The 24,298-nt window shown below is 30.5% G+C and overlaps 2 protein-coding genes across 2 annotated transcripts; one reads left to right on the top strand and one right to left on the bottom strand.

The window, feature by feature from the left end:
* The first annotated feature begins 982 nt into the window (after nt 1-982).
* Nucleotides 983-8,657, top strand: LOC134692058 (cilia- and flagella-associated protein 107-like). The gene is made up of 3 exons (XM_063552421.1): nt 983-1,179; nt 3,085-3,373; nt 5,390-8,657. The coding sequence occupies exons 1-3, from the start codon at nt 1,075-1,077 to the stop codon at nt 5,662-5,664; spliced, it is 669 nt and encodes a 222-aa protein (XP_063408491.1). The 5' UTR covers nt 983-1,074; the 3' UTR covers nt 5,665-8,657.
* Nucleotides 8,658-12,502: 3,845 nt separating this feature from the next.
* LOC134692056 (glutathione S-transferase kappa 1-like) lies at nt 12,503-24,282 on the bottom strand. Its single transcript, XM_063552418.1, has 8 exons — nt 24,193-24,282; nt 20,017-20,101; nt 19,182-19,285; nt 18,142-18,270; nt 16,535-16,570; nt 15,971-16,087; nt 15,019-15,112; nt 12,503-13,469 (listed from the first exon to the last, which is right to left on the bottom strand). The coding sequence occupies exons 1-8, from the start codon at nt 24,265-24,267 to the stop codon at nt 13,420-13,422; spliced, it is 690 nt and encodes a 229-aa protein (XP_063408488.1). The 5' UTR covers nt 24,268-24,282; the 3' UTR covers nt 12,503-13,419.
* Between the last annotated feature and the right edge of the window lie 16 nt (nt 24,283-24,298).

The raw sequence follows: 24,298 nt of genomic DNA, 5'->3' as shown, positions 1-24,298 counted from the left end.
GAATAGACAAAACAAAACTGGAAAATAAGAGAATGGGTCGCTTAAATGTAATGAATAGGAAATAATGAGCAAAAAATGATTTAAAATCAAAGAATACAGATATGAAATAAATTTGCATCATGACGGTATTTAATGATTCATTATGCGTTACTGTAACGATATATTTTTTTACATTGAATAGCTCATACCGATTCTGAACTGATATTTTGTATTCATATAATTATTTCATGTTATATTCATAGATAAGGTTTTGTTGTTTTTCTAGTAGAGATTACGTTATTGTTATAACTAATTGTTTATCATTGTACTAATTTTCACATCATTATCTTGAAAATAAAGTAAGTAAGTAAGTAAGTAAAACTTTATTTGGATTCGGCATATTGACAAACAATACAAACATAAGCTCTAATGAGCTTTTCACCGAATATAAAAACATATGCAATAACAAATAAAACAAGGCATGCAGCATGCAATAAATAATAAGAAGCAGTACCAAAAATTAACTCTAAGCAAATAGCATATACATGTATCTTGCAAAATACAAAAACATATATATGAAGCACTAAAATTTTTAAAAATTTTCTGTTTAAAAATTAATTTTTAACTAATTTATGATTTATAAAGTAAAAATTTCAAATATTTCAAATTTTAAAAGGTAAAAAACAAAAATTTCAGTTGCAACGCAGGCTGTTAATGCAACATAAAAAGCATAAATATTGTAACACAAAGTTATCTACAGGCAGAGCAAAAACGTAATTTCGGTGCTAATCCGTTTAAAACCGAAAATTATTATTCCTCATAGCAACTAACGTCTACACCAAAAATATATTCCGACCTACTATTACGTTGTTCATATAATTAACCGTGTGATATTTCCTTAGAATGCACAAATTATAATAAAATAAATATTTAGTATACAAAAACTAATAATTCAATATATGATAACTAGCGCATCAAAAGATGGGGAAAGTTTAGAACTGCAACGCGGACTAATTTTAAAGTTTATTTCGGGTGTTGTTAGGCTCTGTGAACAGGACTGAATTTTCGTGGTTTTCGTTATTATTATTTGGAAAGATGGCACAGGGAGACCCAATGAAATGGGGTATGCCAGGATGGAGGATCGAACAGAAGTTTGCACCCGGAGTACTGATCGGAAACTGGGGAGAGGACAGATACACAGTGAGTAAACCCTTGGAAATTTAGCTTTCACTTTTAGGACGGGAGGTCAATCAACATTTTGTCGTTAGAATCGGTATGCTTTTGATATTATGATTTGTCAAAACATTTATCATAATTTGAAACATCAACTAGGCTGTTTTAAAGACTTCTATCCCTCTTTTGAAATAAATAAAAACCTTTTGACAGTGTACCAAAAAAATACCCTTTTTGCACTGTGCATCTGTGGTTATTTCCCTTTTTGTTTATCAAAATCCTATAGGAATTTTGGACCGACCGTGCAAGGGCTGTATAGCCAGTCAAGGTCGTTAAAAACTTCCATTTGTTGTGGAATTTTGGTGATGTACTGCACTAGAATTAAACATTATTCCATTACATTTTAGTTCAGCAACATTTTTCTCGTACTTCTGTTGCATTGACACCTTTCCAATCAATTTTCTAACATTGTTGTCTTTCAAATATTTATAAATGATATTTTAAAAATAATAAGACCAATGTTTTAACACATTAGTGTTTATTTTTTTTCCACCTGGAAATTGTTGAAATGACAATTCATGATCTCTCATAAAATTGGTTAATTGTCAAAATTATACTAAATTTTGTTCAAATCAATAAAAAAAAATGTAGTTCTGTGTGTCCTGTAATTGTGAATAAGATAAAATTTCTGGGGTTATGACTGATTTTAGTTCTTAAGTCATCATAGAAAATCTAGAGCTTAACTGAATATCATAAGAAAAAGAATGAAAACATACCTTAAAGAACTGGTAAATTATTTTATTCATGCAATGGTTTTAATATTAAACACAAACTTTATCACACTATTACACACACGTGCACACACACACACATTTCAAGAGAAAATGATAACAAAATGCAATGTAATTAAATGACTATATATATATATATATATGATATCAAAGTTTGGGTTTTTTCACATCTACATCATAGAACAACCACACACGATCCATCATCACATTGATGACTATGATGGTACATGTACATGTAGTTGGCGCATTGCATACAGACTTTTATTTTGAAAAACTTGTTAATTAAAATGAACCTGGCCCGAAACAACATTAACAACTTGCTAAACTTGCTAAATTTTAACCACATGGAATATGACTTTGATAAAGAAAAGAAATTTAAAATAAGGATATAAATGAATTATTCAACTCCCTCATTAACCCTTTTGACGCCACCCCCTTTACTCCATAATGACGCCTTTTGACGCCTGTGTAGTACCTCAGTTGAAACACTTCGACTACAAAGTGTCTGCAGTTGACTTAATAAAGTTTGTATCCAATATGAAAAGGAATATCATAGGAATATCTGACTTAAATTTATTTGATGAAATAGTTGTTTTTCACAATGCTTTAATACTTCAAATCATAAGTTCAGCATTTTATCAAAAAAGTCCTATGCGAATCAAGTATGCAAAAAAAAAATTTCAATGGAGGAAAGGGTTAATGATTTATGATTGAAATTTGTTGAGCCATTATCTGTTGTGTCGTACTAATTTTTCATAGATTGAGGAAAACTTACATTCTTATGGATATTTGATGCCTGTGGTTTCCAAAGTTTGAATACAAAGTTTACCAATCTAAAGAGTGTACATAATTTTAACTAATAACATTTCATTTCATGGTTAACCTACAGGTCTCAAGAAAATCCATGAAATTGACATCCCATGAAAAATAAGGAATATACAGTATATATGTTCTAATTTATTCCTTCTATTTTCTCTTTATCTCTGACATGTCCATGGTAAGTTTTTCTCTTTATATGGATTAATTTAAAATAAAGATTTATAAGTAATGAAAGGAAAAAAATATACATTTTAGTTAAAATATTAGAAAAAGAATAGAATTTAAATGAATAAGCCATACATATTTTCATTTATCGATTTAGTTTTTAAGAGGTGACCAGAAACACAATAGCACTCACAGAACTGACTTCAGAAATTTTGCTGGACATAGACCAGATGTGCTTGTTAGGAGGAAAGCTTTGATGAAGAATGATGGAATAGGACCAGAAGCTCTCTTCCATCACCATGGTAACAGGTACTCAAATAATATGGTTTCTTGGTATGACGAGAACTTTAACGGAAGATGGAAGGACAATGCATTACCTGACCTACGTGACTGGAATGGTCACCAACTGGCATGGGCCCCAGAAAAGTCAGACTATCCCTTACAAGGTAAAAATGAAATGATAATTGAATAAAATTTATATTGTAGATTTATAAAAAAAAATGTAGATTGAGGAAAAATCTGATTTGTGGTATATATGTTCCAGACCATATGAGTATTTGGACCGTACACGTACAGTCCTATACGTATACTCATACGGTCTGTCCATACGCGTACGGTCCAGTACGAGCTGACCATACATGTTATTTGATAATATTGGTATCATTGAAACAATCTTTATTTTTAGTTTTACAATTGTTATTGATAATTTATTACAATTAGATAGATAAAATGAACAAACGAACAACTGAAATTAGGTGTTTGTTTAAATATAATCTTATTTTGGTACGCTCACCCAGGTGACACAATTCAAGTAACGTAATATTTTTAGCATTTTCATGTATGCAGTTCAGTCATGTTCTTTTGCATTTGAATTTTTTGGTAAATATTTAATGTTTACTTCCCATATCTTCAATTCATAATGCAATTAATGTATTACCGATCACCATGCTTAATACAAGAGATTAACATATTTAATTAGCGTGAATAAAAAAATAGTTAAAATATAAAGTTTTTGTTTCAATTACAATTACAATTGAACTTTTTTACATTAATTTGATAGTTAAGTTATGTTGCTCTGCTATATATGCATTTGTATCTTATAAACTTGACCAACTTTTTAATATTAGTCAGACCGTACGCGTGTCCGACCGTATGAGTATTTTGAAAAAGTACGCATACAGCCCAGACCTTACGCGTACAGTCCAAATACTCATAGGGTCTGGAACATATATATTTAACTTTTCATGTGATAATATAAATTTGTAGAACTCCTAAAATTTTCAGAAGGTTTTTTGAACAAGTTGTTGAAAATGAAATGAAAATAATTGCAGGAAGGTTTATCGTGCAAGTACTGGTACCATTCTTTGTGGATTCAGGCAAAAATTTTAATACACAAATGCAGCATATATGCATATAAACATAAAATAAAGGACATGTGAATTTTCCTTTCAGTAACCTAATTAACCCAAGAAATCCAATATAATATTTTAATTCTACAGATAATAAAGAATCAAAAGTAGTTATTTTTGGGGAAATTTTTAGGAATCAGCAATATATATTATTGATTAAATGGAGTAACATCTGTGTTATTTAGGATTATTGTTCTAATTAAACCATTGATAATATTTGTGATAGTTACATGGTTAAATTTAGATAAGTCACAAAAAAACTAATTAGGACTAATTTTACATAAACACAAAATTCGTGTTCAGTCATGAATGAAAACATGAAATCCATTGAATTAATTTTATTGAATGTACATCATACATTCTTTAGTAAATTTATATAAAATATTACTTCAATGTTATATACTTTTTATTCTTTTAAAAATCCTCAATGAAGCACAAAAAGGAATAAGAAATACCAGTTTTATGTGACATGGTCCATTTCTCTCTGTTAAAGACAAATAAATATATATAGATCTATGAATGGTTTAATGGACTTCTTTTACAATTCATACATGGACCTTTTACTTGGTTTATGTAAATATCAGTACAGGAATTGCTATATGGTGAATAATATTTGTTTATATTCTCAGAATTTCTTCTCTGATAGGTAATAGACTCTTAGGCAATCCTACCACATCTCATATTACTTTTTTAATACTTTTAGTATTGATGTTTGCATAATAATTTAGGATACCCATCCATTGGCAGATCCATGGGAGGGGGGGTCCGGGGGTTGGAACTTGGAACCCCCCTGTTTTTATGGCCGATCAATGCATTTGAATGGGGAAATATAGTTGGACCCCCCCCCTCTTTGTCATGGATTGGGAACCCCCTTTTAAAATGGCTGGATCAGCCCCTGCCATCTGATGATGGAAGTGTTTACCAACCTTGACTGGATCTACATCCCTCACATGGTTGGGGATACCCTTCCTGTCTTCTCACTTCAATTTAGATAGAATAGCCCAAATTTGTAAGTTTATAGAATAGTAAAAAAAAATATTTTTTCTGTTTTAGGTAAACCAACAAACTATGGTTTATTAGATACCATGAAACAGAAATGGGCAGATCAGATCGCTGATGAAACAAAGGGAGATTATTTATCCACATACCAGAATTCATTCATCAAACCATCAGGAGAAGCGTTCACATCCGTCCGCTATGCAATACCTAAAGCACAATCCACGTCTCTCCACCCATACAACAGTGTAAACAAAGATTTAAAGTTACGTGGAGGTACCTCCTTCAAGTCACCTGAAAGACTACCAGAAATTACTCCAGTTACCGCCTAATCCTATTTATACATTTATAAATAATAATTTGAACTTGAAGTTCCCATTTATATTGTATTCATTTCAATATTTGTTATGAAAATTATGTACATTCATAGAAACATGTGATATTTTTTATATTGTTAGTTGGAGATGAGAAACATCATTTAGATGTATCCCCTTGTTTATCTTTATAAAGGGGAGATAATTCTGTTATTTTTTTTCTAACTTCTTGAATGAAAATTCAGTGCTTTCTAGATTAATACTTACATATTTAATTCAACTTTTCAAATTCTAAAGGATTGTGGGACATTTGTTAATGTGTACACCAAAAAAGAAAGTAAAATTAACCCATTAGATGAATAGCCACTGTTTAGAAGGTGTAAGTGATCAAATAATATTGGTGTAGTCTGTTGAAAATATAACCCCAATTGCTTGTAAGATTCTGAAAAGGCGAATATTAAATAAGATTGTCATTTATAACTGCTTTTTTATAATCAAAATATTGCATTTCTAGTCCTTGTGGCGTTACTTTATGTTAGAAACTGTTATTATGTATATGTGACATCTCTTTTGTATGAAACATTTTCTTTTTATATTTAAAAAAAAATATTAGTTGGTTGTTGATTATAAAAATGAAATCTACTAGTAAACGTTAAAGCAAATAAAGGAGTTTCAAAATTTTTGGTAAAAATGGAAATTCGAACCTACTTTGATATAAAGGGGTAAACTATATTTTTTTAAAGATATTATTTCTTTTGCGCTATTTCATTAGAAAGGATGTTGGTAGGTAGGCATGGACATTTCATATTTAGACATGTGTTGTTTGAACATTTATGATTTTATGTCCATTTTTTGTAAACAAAATTACTCAAAAAGGTTGTTGATTGAATGAGGATTTTGAAAGTCCCTATCCCCTTGTCCATTTTAAGGGAAAAGCCCTTTATTATGGGCCATTGGCATTATAGAATTTACTTTAGATTATCATTTTCTTTTCTTAGAAAAACTTGTTTTTGTTATCATGTACTTATAAATTGCATTAGTGTGTTCATTTTCAGTATTACTACATATTTTATAGTTCATGGATGAATGGTAAATTATTATGAAAGACCAATTATTCATAGTTGGGTCATTAGAGTGACCAATTATTCATAGTTGGGTCATTAGTGTGTATATTTATTTCTTTATAAAATGTATATATATTTTATTTTTATGATGTATGTATCTTTTGCTTTTTATAGCTTTTTCAACTGAAAAATATTTATTATGTTATGTCTTAGCTTTATGCATTTAATATTAGAAAAGTGTTACACAAAGGGAAATTTGATTTTTTATACTATTTTGATAATGACAATAAAAATTATAAATTATAGATTACAATTATATAAATATTATCTGCACATAATTTTTTTTAGATTTGGGATGCAATCTGAAAAATTTGAACATATTGAGAAAAAAAATCAAATTTTAATTTTTTTTTACAATCGCAGAATAAGAAATAAAAAATTTATTCCTTTGATAATTTGAACTTGAGCATTGTTGATATATTACCTTTTTTCATGTTGTGTGTTAATCTGAGTGCAATCATTGTCTGTTTGTAAGTCTTTACATTTTTTAACACCTTTCAATTTTTATGAAATAAAGGGGACAGTACCCTTGAAATTGGTACAAAATACATAAGAATTGAAATCTTTATATAATTGTAAAATTTATAAGAAACATAAATAAGAAATTGAACTGAATCATTTTTTTAATTTCGCCTTCAAACAGCTTTTCTTTTAACCGCCCAAACAATATTTATTGAACATTTGTTTTTTGGATGATTTTTTAAAAATATACCCCTTATTGTCACCTTATGTCCATGACTTGAAATATATGTTTTTTTATATAGACGAATTATATGACACAAAGAGAATGTTGTTACCACAGTTGTGGAATCTTGATAGATGTATAGTATTTATTATAAAGTATTATTGCACCAATTATATAGGTGTGTGGTTTTTATCTTTACACTTTTTTGTTATGCTTGTTGCTGTTTTCTTAGTTATTTTCTCTTTTTGCTCAATTTTATATGTATGCATATATTTATATATACATTTCCATTATCAGTATTATCAACTAAGTATTTCAACATATTTATATGTTTGGAGGTATCAATCTTGAATTTAATATATTATATACATCACTAGAAATAAGTATTAAAATTTTGCTCAGTACATACATACTATAACAGTTTTTAAATAACTTTTTTTAAAGAAAAGTTTGAAAATCATAAACACATGTTTTACTGAAAGTATTAAAAGAAAGAAACTGAAGTTAAGTTTTTAAAAATTCTTCAGGTCAGTTTAATTCTTACAAAAATATGTTGCTCTAAGTGGAGATAACTCTTCATATTATATATTGCTCATCAACAGAGCCAACTTAAGCAATGTTGAAAATCAATATTCTTATCTTTTTCATATGAATCATGAGTTTATTATTAAATAGCATTTATCATAGTAATTGTAACTACACATATGCTGTGTTTATAATCATTATTATACTTGCCTTACTTTTAATCTTACCTTATAGCTTTAATCATTGTTTTATATTTGAACAATTTGATGTTTATTGAAGTGCATACATATATAGGAAACCAGTATTTTGTAAGTTTATTCTGATAGGTTGTATTTACATTCAAATTCAAGTTTATTTTTTTGTAAAAACAAAAAAAAATGGCTCTTTAAATAATATTCAGTCCCAACATATTTTATAAATTGACTGAAATACAACATTTTCTTAATTAACCATACAAATGCAGAACTGTAAGTGTTAGAAAAAATGGTCAGTGTTTAATTTCATTTAAAGTATTTTTCCTTTTTAGCTGTAGAAAATGTTGAATTGATACTATTGTATGTTAGAAAGATTTCATGTTTTAAGAACTTTTTAAAAGCTGCGTGTTGTTAAGTTTGAGAATTTTATGATCATATTTACATTAGCACTCTGTGATACTTCAAATAAAAAACTGTGATAAAGTTGGTTGTTTTGTTTTTGTTGATTTTTGTCTCATCTGCAAAGAAAGGCAAGAAAGGGGTGACATACCAAAACTTGTTTCATCTACAACTTGACAGTCTGTTGTTTCAACTACATTTATGGACAAAGGAAGATAACTCCAATTTCGAATAGTACTTTCAAATGCCATCATTTACATTTTAAGAACAGACTAGAACACACAAAGATCTGTGACTGAATTAAAGTACCTATGCCTCATTTTAAAACTGGATTTTGAGTATTCTTATTATCATCTGATATATTCATGTTGATTTTAAGATGAAAAATTTTCTCTGCTTTCAAAATCTTTTATGGACCCATCCAGTTTTTGTCGAGCCTGCAACTTTTGTTGCAGAAAGCTCGACATAGGGAAAGTGATCTGGCAGCAGTGGCCGCGTTAGCTAACTTCTTAAAAGCTTTATATTTTAGAAGGTAGAAGACCTGGATGTTTCATACTTTGTATACAGATGCCTCATGTTACGAACTTTCAGTTAGTCCAATGTCCTTGACCTCATTTTCATGGTTCAGTGACTACTTGAGAAAAAAGTTAAGATTTTTTGTAATGTTAAATTCTCTCTTATTATAAGTAATTGGATAACTATTTTTGGTATGTGCGTACCTTGCAAGGTCCTCATGCCCATCAGACAGTGATCACTTGACCTTGACCTCATTTCATGGATCAGTGAACAAGGTTAAGTTTTGGTGGTCAAGTCCATATCTCAGATACTATAAGCAATAGGGCTAGTATATTCGGTGTATGGAAGGACTGTAAGGAGTACATGTCCAACTGGCAGGTGTCATCTCACCTTGACCTCATTTTCATGGTTCAGTGGTTATAGTTAAGTTTCAGTGTTTTGGTCTGTTTTTCTTATACTATATATGCAATAGGTCTACTATATTTGGTGTATGGAATGATTGTAATGTGTACATGGTAAGCTGACAGGTGTCATCTGACCTGCACCTCATTTTCATGGTTCAGTGGTCAAAGTTAAGTTTTTGAGTTTTGATCTGTTTTTCTAATACTTTATGCATGGAAATATTTGGTGATCTTTATGTCTAATGCGCAGGTTTTATTTGACCTTGACCTCATTTTCACATTCCATTGCTAAGTGTTAAGTGTTTGTGTTTTGATCTCTTTTTGTCGAGCCTTCGACTTTAGTCAATAAAGCGAGACTAAGTGTCGGCGGCGGCGTCCACAAATATTCCCCCTTTGGTTAAAGTTTTTGAAAATTTAATAACTTTCTTAAACTATACTGGATTTCTACCAAACTTGGACAGAAGCTTGTTTATGATCATAAGATAGTATCCAGAAGTAAAGTTTGCAAAAATAAATTCCATTTTTTTGTTTTTTTACTTATAAATGGACTTAGTTTTTCTGCAGGGTAACATTACATTCACTCTGTGGTTAAAGATTCTAAAATTTTAATATCTTTCTTAAACTATACTGGATTTCTACCAAACTTGGACAGAAGCTTGTTTATGATCATAAGATAGTATCCAGAAGTAAAGTTTGCAAAAATAAAATTCCATTTTTTCTGTTTTTTGACTTATAAATGGACTTAGTTTTTCTGCGGGGAAACATTTCATTCACTCTGTGTTTAAAGTTTTTTAAATTTTAATAACTTTCTTTAACTATCCTGGGTTTGTACCAAAATTGGACAGAAGCTTGTTTATGATCATAAGATAGTATCCAGAAGTAAATTTTGTAAAAAAATAAATCCATTTTTTCTGTATTATACTTTAAAACGGACTTAGGTTTTCTGCCAGGAAACAACACATTCACTCTGTGTTTTTTTTTAGATTTAATAACTTTCTTATACTATTTTAAATTTTTATCAAACTTGGTCAGAAACCTGTTTATGATCAAAAGCTAGTATGTAGAAAGGAAATTTTGTTTATATTTGGTACCTGTGTATCTGTATTTTACTTATAAATGGACCTAGTTTTTCTTCCAGTTAACATTACATACAGGCTGCAGTTACAGTTTTAAAACATTTTTTCAATTAATAAACTTTCCTGAAATTTTTACCAAACTTTGACAGAAGCTTCTTACAATCAAAAGATAGTATCAAGAGGAATATTTTTATTGATTGTTTTCCTCATTTTTGTTGAGCCTGGGAGTTACAGCAAAAGTAGGCAAGACACTGGGTTCCGCGGAACCCTTACAAATTTTGCTTAATTTATAAGCAATAAGTTAACTTTATTTGTTGTATTGAAGAATTGTTAGCTGTACATGTCTGCCTGGCATGGTTCGTCTGACCTTATTTTCATGGTTTATTGATCAATGTTTTGTTTTCTTGGTTAATGTTGAGTTTATGTGACAGTTGTAATAAAGCTTTATATTTAGGTCTATCAACATAATATCAATGATTAGTAAAGAAGGCGAGTCATTTTAGCGTGTGCACTCTTGTTTACATGACCGCAAAAATTTAAATAAAATTTTGGTTGTATATTGGTATCACAGCGGCGACATATCAGAAATGGGAGCACTGAGAGATTTAATTTTAATCAGACTGACAACAAACAAAAAACATTATCAACACAATTCAAATCAAATGAAATCATTTTATTGGTGTAAAAATGGCATTTTTGCACAAAAGGAAGATAATTTGGAGCTTTTTCACTGATATCTACATTTTTAAAGTTAGCTAGGGCCAACATGAATTGATTTGACAAGAACCATACCTGCCAACTGTCCCTATTTGCGGTGGATTTCCCCCATGGAGGCTCCCAAATTGAAATTTTTAAAGAGCAATTTTGTCCACAATTTTAACAAAACATTTAATTTTACAATGACTTTAGGCTTGTAAAAGTATGGAGAAGCCAAAAAACAACATTAAAATGTATTTGCAGGCCCCCTTTAAGTTTATTTTAGGACTATGACAGCCATCTTTCACGCAAAACCCCATGGGCATTTTGTAAAGTTGGCAGGTATGAAGAACCTTTTGACTATTGGTTATGTTTACTAGTATATGGAAAACAAATGGGCCTGGATTGGTGCAATATTTATTAATCCCCTATGTCCTTTATAAGTGATATATAAAGTTGAATTCTTTGATCTTTCTTTTATTCATCATGCCGACTAACAAATTGGACCTCGTTATTTTAGTATCATGGTGTTTACAATTTTAAACATGTGGGGTCAGCGCTTATTCTCATAGATACTAAATTCTTGCTTCTAGACATCATCTTTTACCTTGAATATATATATCTGAGTACATATTTCATTGATTTACTTCTTGGAATGTTCATTGATAGAATAATAATAGATAACATCGTTGTGCTAAAAGAGAGGAGAAAGATACCAGAGGGACATTCAAACTCATAAGTCGAAAAATAAACTTTACGATGCCATGTTTAAAAAAAGAAAAAGAAAAGACCAACAAACAACGGCACACAAAATAGAAAACTAAAGACTGAGGTACACAAACTCTCCTATTATTTTGTCTACCAGTTGTCTGGAAGTGATATATATCTATATTCAAAGCAGATAGTACCTAATCAATTGGAAAAATTGAAAGCTTAAACACATCAAATGAATGAATAACAACTGTCATATTCCTGACTTGGTAGTTGCTACAGACATTTTCTTAAGTAGAAAATCGTGGACTAAACTTGGTTTTATAGCTAGCTAAACCTCTCGCTTGTATGCCAGTCACATACAATTCCATTATATTGACAACCCAGTCAAACAAGGGTCCTGATTGCATGAATTCAATCTTTACTCTCCGAAATTCTTAACAATTACAATTAGTATACAACTAACATACATTGGATGTACAAAAGTAAATAAATCTGTCCCAGCAAAGAATTCAAATTAAAGAACATCTATTAGTTTAATCTTTTATTTACATTTATTATAAAATTAACAATTAGTATACATCTTATAAATTTCTTAATACTTTTTGCATACTTCTTTACTAAAATTCTTGCATAGCATTCACAATCTAACACTATATGTGGTAACATTTTGTATTTTAAGTTTTAAGGTAACAAAAGCAAATTTGGAATTCTGGTAAAATTGGACAATATCATGGATGTTGGAATAATTAAAATGCCAAAATAATACAACTTACAAGTTACAAAAGCATGATTAGTATTCTACCCTACGTAAATTTCATGTTGTTTTCAAAAATTACCAAAGATTTTGTAATTCCATTTTTGTCTTTTTTAAAAACCTTGTAGTCAACTTTCTTACAAATACCTTTACATGATCGATGAAACCCTGAGTGAATAATATATATATAATTGGTAAAGAAAAAATGGGTAGATTGTAAAGTTGATATATGATAAAATGCCATTTACTGTGGATTCATTGTAAGTCCTGAGTGAAGTACTTATTTTCAAGGATAATTTTTGGGAATGGTACCAATTTCCCAGATTTTTATAAAGGTGAAATAGTTGAAAAATTACAAACCTTGTTAAATCTCCTTATAAAAAGAAAATGGGGTGTGATTGCCAATAAGACAACTGCTCACAAGGAACAAAATGACACAGAAATTAACAGCTATAGGTCACAGTACATTCTTCAACAATGAACAAAGCCCATCCCATCCATACCTTAACATAGATTTAACAATTAGTCCACCATATCTTGGTTACACATTTGATTTCTATCACAGATATAAACAACCAGAATGACAAATTGTACCTTCACTTGACTGTCACTTCTACACACTTTATGATTATCAAATTTGTTCAAATTATCTCTGAAAATCTTCACACTTGTAGGTAGTTTTCCCTACACTACAATTTACATTTTGACAGCTCTGCTTGTGGTCCTTTCCATTCTTCATCTGAAATATAAATCAATACATGTGATATTTTTTTTGTATCTATAAAAAAAATATGGGTGCTCTCTACAGTGGGTCTCATTGGGGTCTTAGTGTGATGCGGGATTGCCAATTTTTTGTAAGTGTGACATGTGAAAATCAAATTATTGTGTCGTGAAAACGGGAAATGAGGTCTAGGGGGACCCGGGAAATGACAAAAAAATGAGAATTGCTTACGTACATAATGTAAGCGGGATACAGGAATCTTACAAAACAGTAAGCGGGACCCGGGATTGGAACCCCCCAATGAGACCCCCTCTACAGTTACAAAGTTAAACATGGTGACACATATACAAACATAGCATTTCTCATATTTCTTACTTATAGTACTCTATAATTCACACACCTGCCTGGCAATTTTAATTCTGGAGAAAAAGGCAATGTACAATACACAGATTGGTTGAACATATCTTGTTAGTGGTTGTCATATTTTGTATCTACATTTTTTTTGGTATTCAGAAACTTTGGTGTTGATTGCAGTTTTTTGTTAGTTTCTGTTTTTAAAATTCAATTAATTGTTTTTTTTAATCACAACAAAGGAGTAGGTCCGGTAAGAGCTGATTTTGGCCTCAAATTTCAGGTTCATCTAACGAAAGTTTTTGGACACTTTTTAAACATTTGATTGTCTATTCTAATTGATTCGATTAGTTTATGTGAAAGATTTAAACTGATTTAGTCATTATTAACGCTCTGATTCAAGCTTAAATATGAAAAATCTATCAAATATGCAAAAAAACGTCACTTTTCAGATGGTTTTTGTCAAAAATGAAAGTGGCCGCATCCTTGTTCATCCTCAACCTTTATATATGTCTTGTATTATCATCAAATACAACTTACATTTTAATATTATGAATGAACAAAAATGCGGCCACTTTCATTTAAGACGGAAACCGTCTAAAAATTAACCAAAATGCCAAAATTTGGAAGATTTCAGTAATTTAGCATGACTTTATGATGCTAGAACGCGATATTTGTGCATTGTATTGTCAAAAACAGCTCATATTTATGAAGCAGAAGCATTTTACTTTCCAAAATATAGCTTAGAGATAAAAAATTCACAATTTTCTTAAACTGCTATATTTTGGGGCCAAAAAGGGGTCTTACTGAATCTACTCCTTTAGTAACTACCTATTGTATTAGACCAATATAAATATAAATGTAAAACTATAAACAAAGTACATGTAGTTTTGTTGTTGAACAAAATTCTGACAATAGAATATTAGATTGACACAGAATTCTAACCTATGAAAATTTTTGGTAAATTTTACACATATTTCAAGTTTTTTGTTAACAAATTTGATTGGTTTGAGTAGTTCAATGATTACTGGCCTATCAACATTGAGTTGTGAGTTCAAACCTTACTCATAGACAGACATGGGTAAAATAGCATAACCACTCATTCCCAGCAGAGGTTTTATTATACATTCAAATAAAATGAAGACTACCCAGAAATCTTTTTCTATAATCTAAAATATATTACTACCGGGTATATGAATTACAGAACATATATTACCTAATAACATGGCAAGAATAGGGAACCTGTCTGATCCAAACACTAACTCTGGTTTGTTATTTACGTGGGCTATTATTGTTGGTGCACCAAATGTCTGAAAATACAACAACATTTAATTTGTACATGTTAATCTGATCCAATTCATCTTTGATTTTTATATGTGACAATTTTTAATTTCGAAATCAAGATATGACATACTAAAAATGTTTTTCGATCAACCTAAACGTTTCATGTTGCATTTAAAATGTGTGGGTTTTTTTTCAGTATAATTTGACATGAATATTTCATTGAATGCAATTCATTTTAGGTCAACTATGCCTGAGGGAGTTGATACTTCAGCTTCTTTAAAATTTCAAAATTTATAAACGGGAATTTTAGAAATGTTTGTTATTAATCATGTAGAGAATACAAGTATTCATCTTTCGGTTTTACCAAAAATATCTGTTCTGAAAGTTAAATTTATCAATGTTTAGTCAATACATTTATGTATTATTAAAGTGGAAGCAGAAAATATAACTAACTTTTCACTAAATACTGGAATTCATGTGTTCATTTAATATTGAACAAGTGAAACTGCGAGCTACTGCTCACTGATGATACCCCCGCCGCAAGTGGATAATATTAATAGTGTAAAAATGTGACGAAAATTTTCATCTTGGCTATCATGTGTAACATCATACAAGTGTTTGGTAAACAGGAAGTTGTCAAGTGATCAATCTGAAAATGCATCACACGGTATAGCTGACTTAGATAAACCCTGAAACCAAATTTCAGAAATCCTTGTATTGTAGTTCCTGAGAAAAATGCAACGAAAAATATTCATGGGACGAACGAACTGAGGGACAGACAGAGGTAAAACAGTATACCCCCTTGTTTAAAGCAGGGGTATAAAAATCATTGTAGACGGACGAACGAATGAACAAAACGGATGCACTGATCATAAAAAACATACCCCATAATTTAAAGCTTCTGTTGTATTTTTCTTCAATCTGTTTTTGACATCATCATCTTTTATTCTAGCTAAAGCATTCTTAGCAATCTCTTCACTTACTCCAACTTTCTTGGCTGCCTGTTTAAATAAAATTCAACTGAATTACAACAGGGGAAGTGGAGTGGGAAGCACTTGTTTAATCAATCACATGACATGTAATTATACCCCTTTTAAATCAGGAACTTTATTATTGGCATTGCTGTCTTTGCTTATATATCAGTGTTTTGTCTCTATAACATGTATACAAATATATTCAAATCACTTCTTTGCACATTGTGATGTCTTTACACTAAATCTGTTTTCGGGGTTTCCTGATTGATATTTTATTCCAGGAAAAAATTATTTATTCTTTAGTTGTGATTAGCATTGTAAACTGTGAATGTCTTGGAATGATTCTCATTTCTCTTTTGTCTTTTTATTTTGTAGATCTTTTCAAACTAATTTTTATACTTTATTTCTATGGAATGGTACTCCAGGTTATTTTCATGCAAACTTATAGGATCTAAAAATATGATATAGTCTTACCTCTAGGAAATCATTCTGGTTAAAGATTCCTTCATCCTGTCAAAAACAAATCTTTATGTAATCAAAGTGATGGAAATCACTCAAGGAAAGATTAGAAGACTTAGAGTAGTTTGAATAATTTCATATCAAGGTATGGTGGGGGGGGGGGATGAACATTTATAAAGCACTATTGCTGAAAATTGCATTAACTGCAGGTCTTTAGAAGGAATGTTTTTCCAGTATGAGGATAAAATGAGCTAAAAAAAAAGTGAACTAATCTAATTGTTGATTAATTACAGATGATTATTGGAAATTAATCAAGTAAATTAAAGGCCTTACTTGAATTCCTTTTATATGAATTCATATTTATATTCATATTTCATTTTTTTTTATAAGATCTTGTTAATCCTTAATTTATCATTTATCTTTCAGATATAATTTACAGAATCACTTTAAGTAATGTAGATCAAAAGTAATAGACAATAAATAAATCATCCTATCAAAAATCTAATATATACATTTGTGTATTCAATTATGAGGTCAAATATTTGTTTATTGAGATGTATATTGTACATTGTATATTGTATTGGGTCTGTATAATTATGTAAGACTTAGGTTGATAGGTAATGTGGTCAATTTGATTGACAGCTTAGGAGGTGGGGCATTGAAATTTCAGGTCCACCTTGTCTCTGATTGTTTAGTTATAATGACAGCTGTCAATCATATTATTATTGTATTAATACTCAAAACTAACTAAAAAAAAGTCTGCACATAAAAACACCTTAACAACATACATTCTTGAATAAACTGCTCCAATAACATACCCATATTTCAGTTTATATGTGTATTATGTGCACATAGATGAGAACCATAGGGAACTATATTTCAGTGTTAATACATTTAGTAACTGTAGCTAACCTGTCATGTTGTTAGGGAGGCTGGTGCCTAAGTAAAGATTTAGAACAAGTTCTAATCTTTCCAAAAACTGCAATAGTGTTTGCTATGCTTCTAAAATGTATTCAGCATAAACCAATCAGTTCATAGTTCTTTAATCGATATAGTAAATATATTTTCTTTTCTTTATTTTAACACTCTATTATGTGAAATAATAAAAGATTATTTATAGTTTAATTCATTATCAAAGTTACCAGGATTATAATTTAGTACGTCAGACGCGCGTTTCGTCTACATAAGACTCATCAATGCCGCTCATATCAAAATGGTTATCAAGACAAACAAATACAAAGTTGAAGAGCATTAAGGATCCAAAATTCCAAAAATATGTGCCAAATACGGCTACCGTAATCTATGCCTGGGATAAGAAAATCATTAGTTTTTTGAAAATTCAAAGTTTTGTAATCAGGAAATTTATAAAAGTTACCACATAATTGATATTCATGTCAACACCGAAGTTAACACGTGTTAACTTTTTGAAAGTGTAAATCATACTTAATATTGAATTTGGCTGTTGGTTAAGTGAACCAATTTTTTTTTTATCAGCAATTGGAATTGAGAATATAGAAACAATTTTTTCAAAAAATATTTCAGCCATCCTTTTTGTTAACCAATAAATCTCTGAATAATTAATCTTTTCTTAACACACAAATATATAATTTGTTTAGCCTTACCCTGCACCAAGCTCTCATCCATAATTCTCGTGACAGGTTTTCTGTACATTCTGGGTGGTCAATATCTACTGCTGTAATAAATCTCATGGCTGTCAGAGATCCTTTCTCGAACATTACTTCAGCTGGATTCTGGGAAAACATAATGTAAATGCATTACAAAATGTGGAAAATATTAAAAGACATTTTACCCTAAATAAGCATTATAATGTATATGTCAGACCTAAGTCAGGACCCTTTTATTGAGTGGTTGCAGTTTGTTTTTTTCTGTCATAATCGTTTTGCTTTTATTTTCTTGTAGTATATCAGGCTGTTTGTTTTCTATTTTAAATAGTTCTACATTCTGCGATGTCAGACAGGCCCGTAGCCAGGAACTTCCAAGGGGGGATTCGTTGGACTCACAAACTCGACTTTAACAGTCACATTTCGAACAGAACATTGACTTTAACAAGGCTTATTTGTTTTCAAGGGGGGGGGTCGTCTGAACCCCCCGAACCCCCTGGCTACGGGTATGTCAGGTGTTTACCAGTATCAATAATGAGATGTGGCATGATTGTAAATTAGATACCTATCCACTCAAGACCAATTGATAAAGAATTGATCAACCATAGGTCACTGTATGTTCTTCATCAAAGAGCAAAACCATCCTAAAATCTTAGCCCCATCAGTGGTCTCAGCATACCCATAGCCAGTTTTTTTTGTGTTTTTTTTTGGGGTGTGTGTGTTCAGACGAACCCCCCCCCCCTCCCCCTTTTGAAACCAAATAAGCACTGTTAAAGTCAATGTTCTGTTCAAATTTTGACTGTTAAAGAAGAGTTCATGAGTCCAAAAGGGCATAACTGAAGAAAGGTAAACGTGACACCACACAAATTCAAACTTAATCTAAGTTTTGTGGTTATAAGAAGTGTATAAGTTTTATAAGATTTGGTTGAGGCAAACTAATAAGAACGAAATTTTTGGTAGTATGTACAGATTTCAGAGGATACAATAGATGTTTCAGATCGTCCTGGAGTTTCTGTCAATTAAACACATCTAAAACTTACCTTTGGAATTTTGATAGGCACTTGATAATATGTTCCTAGTCTGGGAATGTCATATTTCATCATGTAAGCTCCTTTAGCAGGTACCATAGCTGGTGGACGATTTGCTGAATATGGAAAAAATACATACAATTAACACAGTGATATTAATTCTTTTTTTCTTTTCTTTAAGGCGGTACCCAACACTTTCACTAAAATTAAATTGGCTCGTTTAATTTTCATAAAATTTTGACAACGTATTAACTTTGAGCCTTTAATAAAAATATAAAAATTTCAAAGATTTTGAACCAACAGTTTTGTCAGAAAAATTACACTGGTTTACCCTTATATAGCAGTTTGACAAACACCAATTTTGATCATTTAGAAGCTTATTATTCCCCTTACAACACAACGTAATTAAAAAGTTAAGATGACTTTACAGAGTTTTCTCCCTGTAGTGTTAGGTACCACCTTAAGCATCATATGAAACTTTCAAGTTCACTATATTTTTGAAATCCAGACCAGGTCTAGATCAATCAAATTAAAATCATATCCTAAACTTGGTGGTTCCAGTCAATGTCTTAAGGTGTATCTTAAACCAACTATTTTTTTAATCCTTAAATTGCTCCTTTTCTGATATGATGTGACATATTTGAATTCTTAATTTTTTAGACCATTTTCTATATTCTCTGTTTTTGTTGCATCCAAAGGAGCTTAAAGAGGCATTCATGAACACAAAACAACCCTGAAGTTTTAACTTCCCTTTCTGTCGTTAAGCTGTCAGTCTAAACATCAATGTTTGTTTTAAATGACTGATTTTTAAAAACCAAACTAATCATGTTAATTAAAGAATACTTACAGGATTCATTCATGACACCTCCAAGAAAAAAAGGCCTAAGTTTCAAATCCATGTTGCCCCATACTGACTTATATCTGGTTAGCACCTGAAAATATAAACCATATTTTTCTTACCAGTCAAGACCATCCATATATAAGCAGTTATTTTTTTTAAATAATTAGGTTTAAGCCTCAATTCAAAAGTTAATTGATTAAGGTTACCAGGGTTACTAAGGATTTTTTTTATTTTATGGGTACCATTTGAATGAAAAATTCAGTTTTCGTTGCTCTTTGATCAAGTTGATTCCATTGTTATGCCAGTGTTATTTGTATTTCTTTTAATAATATTTTAACAAGAATCATCAAATGTTGAATGACCCTTCACCTTTTTCTATTAAAGTACATTGTTGTTTAAGAATGCATCAAAGACTCCCAATAGTAAAAACCTTGGGATATTACATGTAGTGTACATGTGAGCCAAAATTTGTTCCTGTGAAAAAAGTTCCAGTGGTACTAATTTCACATGAAATATGTTCTTGGAGAACTTTTTTCACAGACAATTTCCATATAATTTGTTCCATCTCTATGAAATAAGTTCCATACTTTACCTGGTGAAATAAGTTCTGGGTTAGTGAAATTTGTTCCTTACCTAGTTAAATAAGTTCCATGTTTGTGAGATTTGTTCCTTACCTGGTGAAATAAATTCTGGATTTGTGAGATTTGTTCCTCGCCTGGTGAAATAAGTTCCTCTTCTGTGAAATATGTTCCACTGGTTAAACCAGTTATCTTATATACTGAGCACTTGTCATCAGTGAGTTTAAAGTCATTATTTAAAGCATGTATTATATTGATAATCTTATAAATTATAAGTGTAAAAATTCAATTTTGATCCTTCTGAGTAAATCAAAAGTCTAATAACGCTCTCAATTAATATAACCATTTATGTAAATGTGTTTGTGCTAATAAAATATTGTCTAAAATATTGTCTATTAATAAGACTAAAAATTACACTTATGAACCAGGAAAGAGTAGAATAAGAAATAATAATTAAAGTAATTTCGAAAAAAAGTTTTATAGTTAAACTTGAACATTTGTACCATTAATTTGAAAAGGACAATGTAACTGATCAATTATTTTAAAGGCATAAAGAGACAAAAGATACTCTTTTAAAACTGCAATGACCATAGCTAGGTACATGTATGATAAGAACACCCATGACAGATCAGCAGGAAACAAGGAGGTTGAATACTACATAAATGATGAAACATACATTGTAGATACAAAAAATTATATATTATCATCGCTTTTATTTCTTATCTTCATCCTACAGTCTTGCCTTATTTGCAAATGTATACCCCAAGCAAGCATAGTACAGCATCCAGCTTGCATTATAATTTTTAAGTGTAACAAGAAAATATTTCCCTGTGCAATAGGTTAAAGGTACTTGTTTTCTGTGAAATAGGTCCGAGCAGAACATTTTCATTGATTCATGAAAAATAATTTCGTTCAAAACTAATATCACAGGAACTCATTTAACTTTTTTTTCAAATTTTGATATTGAAACAAAACTCATGGAACTGTGATTTTTGTTCCGGAACTTATTTTACATTTGTTTAAAAAATATGTTCCGGAACAAATTTTATAGTGCTGGAACAAATTTTCTGTGATATAAGTTCCGATGGAACATATTTCATATGAAATTTGTTCCGACGGAACAAATGTCACGCCGGAACAAATTTTTTGTTACATACATGTATATTCAAGCTAAATTGATATTGTTCAGACACAATAATATTAATAGAGATTAATTGCATCATTCTAAATATTTTAATGGACCTTGAAAAAAAGAAGGTTAACATCTAGTTAAAGATATCAGCATGATCAGATACTCTCCAACAAAAAAAAACTTTCAATTTACTTTGATTGCTCTTCTGAAGAAAACAAACAATACATTTGGAATATAACTAAATTTGGATATACTCAAGGTTTTCTGGAGACCCCTTTTTAATGCTTATAAAGACCTAAATCATCTTTTGAAAAAATTTCTGCATTTTTCATGGACGTTATCAGGACTCTGGGATCGGGTGTTTTTAAGCTCTGGATTTTGGGATTGACCATTTCAGGATTTGGGAATTCTTTATTTTAAATTTCGGGACCTCAGGATTTCGTATTTTTAAGGTCAGGGTTTCGGGATTTTATGTTTTTAAGCCCAGGATAGACGTATTTACACTTGTATGCAAATTTGTCCGCCATTACGTAAAATCACACAGGTTCCCGTAAACTTTGATATCATAATTCAAAATATATGACGTCACAATTCAAAAGTGATTGTTGCTTGACGTCAAAAGGTGATTCGGAGTAGATCTAAGGTCATTCGGAGGCAAGATTCAGCTGAATATCAAAAGTGTAAATACGTTTATTTTGGGATCAGGACCCCTCCTACCCCTGCTCATGAATATGTGCCATTTTAAGAAAAAAGACTCAGTTATGAAAATTTTGCTTTTTAGCACTATAAAATGATTACTCAAATGAGGGATTGTTACTCATTTGGGGAACAGCTCCCCATTTGGTGGGTTGTTTCCAACCTGTCAAATTATTGATCTTGATCTGATATATTCTACCTACCTGGATTCTACCTGGATTATTGCGGCGATCATTAAGTTGAAAACTTCTTTTGCCGCCTCATAATTTACTTGATATTAAATTACTTATTTTAACTGTGAGCTGTGCGCATAAATAGAACGAATAATTTTCCTGTACTTCTATACATGTTGTACGATGGTTTCCACAATATTTTAAATACTTGTCGCATACATTTATAAACTGCTGCATTTATATTAAAATGTTATGTAGGATTTAACTTCTTCCCATTCCAATGTTCATCATTAATATGATTTTTTTTTAAATATTGACAGATTCTGCACAAACTTTTACTGTTGAAAGCTATATAATATTAAGACTATTCCATTATGTAGGATTAAACTTCTTCCCATTCCAAAATGTTCATCATTAATATGATTTTTTTAAATATTGACAGATTCTGCACAAACTTTTACTGTTGAAATCTATATAATATTAAGACTATTCCATTATGTAGGATTAAACTTCTTCCTATTCCAATGTTCATCATTAATATGATTTTTAAAAATATTGACAGATTCTGCACAAACTGTTACGGTTGAAAGACTATTCCATTGATCAATGATCCTTTGAGAAAATGAATGGAGACGCTGAGTTGAATTACACCTCTTTTTACTTAATTTCCAAGGATGTCCTCTAGTAGAATTTGTAGATAACTCAAACATATTTTGCCATTTAATATCATCTATCCCATGTAAAGCTTTATAAACTTGTATCATATCATAACGATCTCTTCTGTATTCAAGTGTTGGAAGGCCCAAGGCTCTCAATCTTTCAACTTAACTTAACATTTTTATACTAGGCACTAATTTGGTAGCTCGACGCTGGATCTTTTCAATTCTCCTTATATCTTTCTTCAAATATGGTGACCACACTGTAGTGGAGTATTCCAACAAAGGACGTATAATTGACTTGTATAAAATAATAAACATATCTTTTTCCAAATAGTCGAAGGAAATACGGATTAATGCCAAGACTCTCTGGGCTTTATTCACACAGTTAGTAATATGTTTATCAAACTTTAGGTTAGGCTCAAAAGTTATTCCTAAGTCCTTTTCTTGAGAAACAGGATTAACCTGGACATAATCATCCTCATTATCTAACATGGTGTATCTAGACAAGTTATTATTTTGACCAAAATGCATAACTTTACATTTACTTGCATTAAACGATAATTTCCATTTTCTAGACCAATCACATAGTCTATCTAAATCGGCTTGCAAGTCCTGGTGTTGTTGCTCATTATCTACAGATGAATAAATTTTTGTGTCGTCTGCAAAAACCTTAATCAACCCAGCAACTGCATCCGGCATATCATTAATAAACGCCAAAAATAGTACGGGCCCCAGTACGCTACCCTGGGGTACGCCACTTATCACTTCAGCTCTAGTAGAGTATGTATTATTAAGTCTAACTCGCTGGGATCTATTTGTTAAAAAACATTATAATTTATTTAGACCTGAAAGAATGTAAATATACAATGTCAACGTGTTCTGAATGATTTATGGAATATTCTAAAGTGTTATTTTATTAAATAACAAATATAAAATCTACATACTTCAAATGCTATCCAAGAATACGGCGAAACAACATCGTAAAACAATTCCACAGTTTTCTTCATGGGCGCAGCCATCTTTAATTTAAAAATTCAAAATTAAGATAAA

The sequence above is a fragment of the Mytilus trossulus genome, chromosome 12 (assembly GCF_036588685.1).
Source record: "Mytilus trossulus isolate FHL-02 chromosome 12, PNRI_Mtr1.1.1.hap1, whole genome shotgun sequence".
Lineage (NCBI taxonomy): Eukaryota > Metazoa > Mollusca > Bivalvia > Mytilida > Mytilidae > Mytilus > Mytilus trossulus.
Note: the sequence above shows the minus strand (reverse complement) of the source record. Positions and strands in the feature narration are given on the sequence as shown.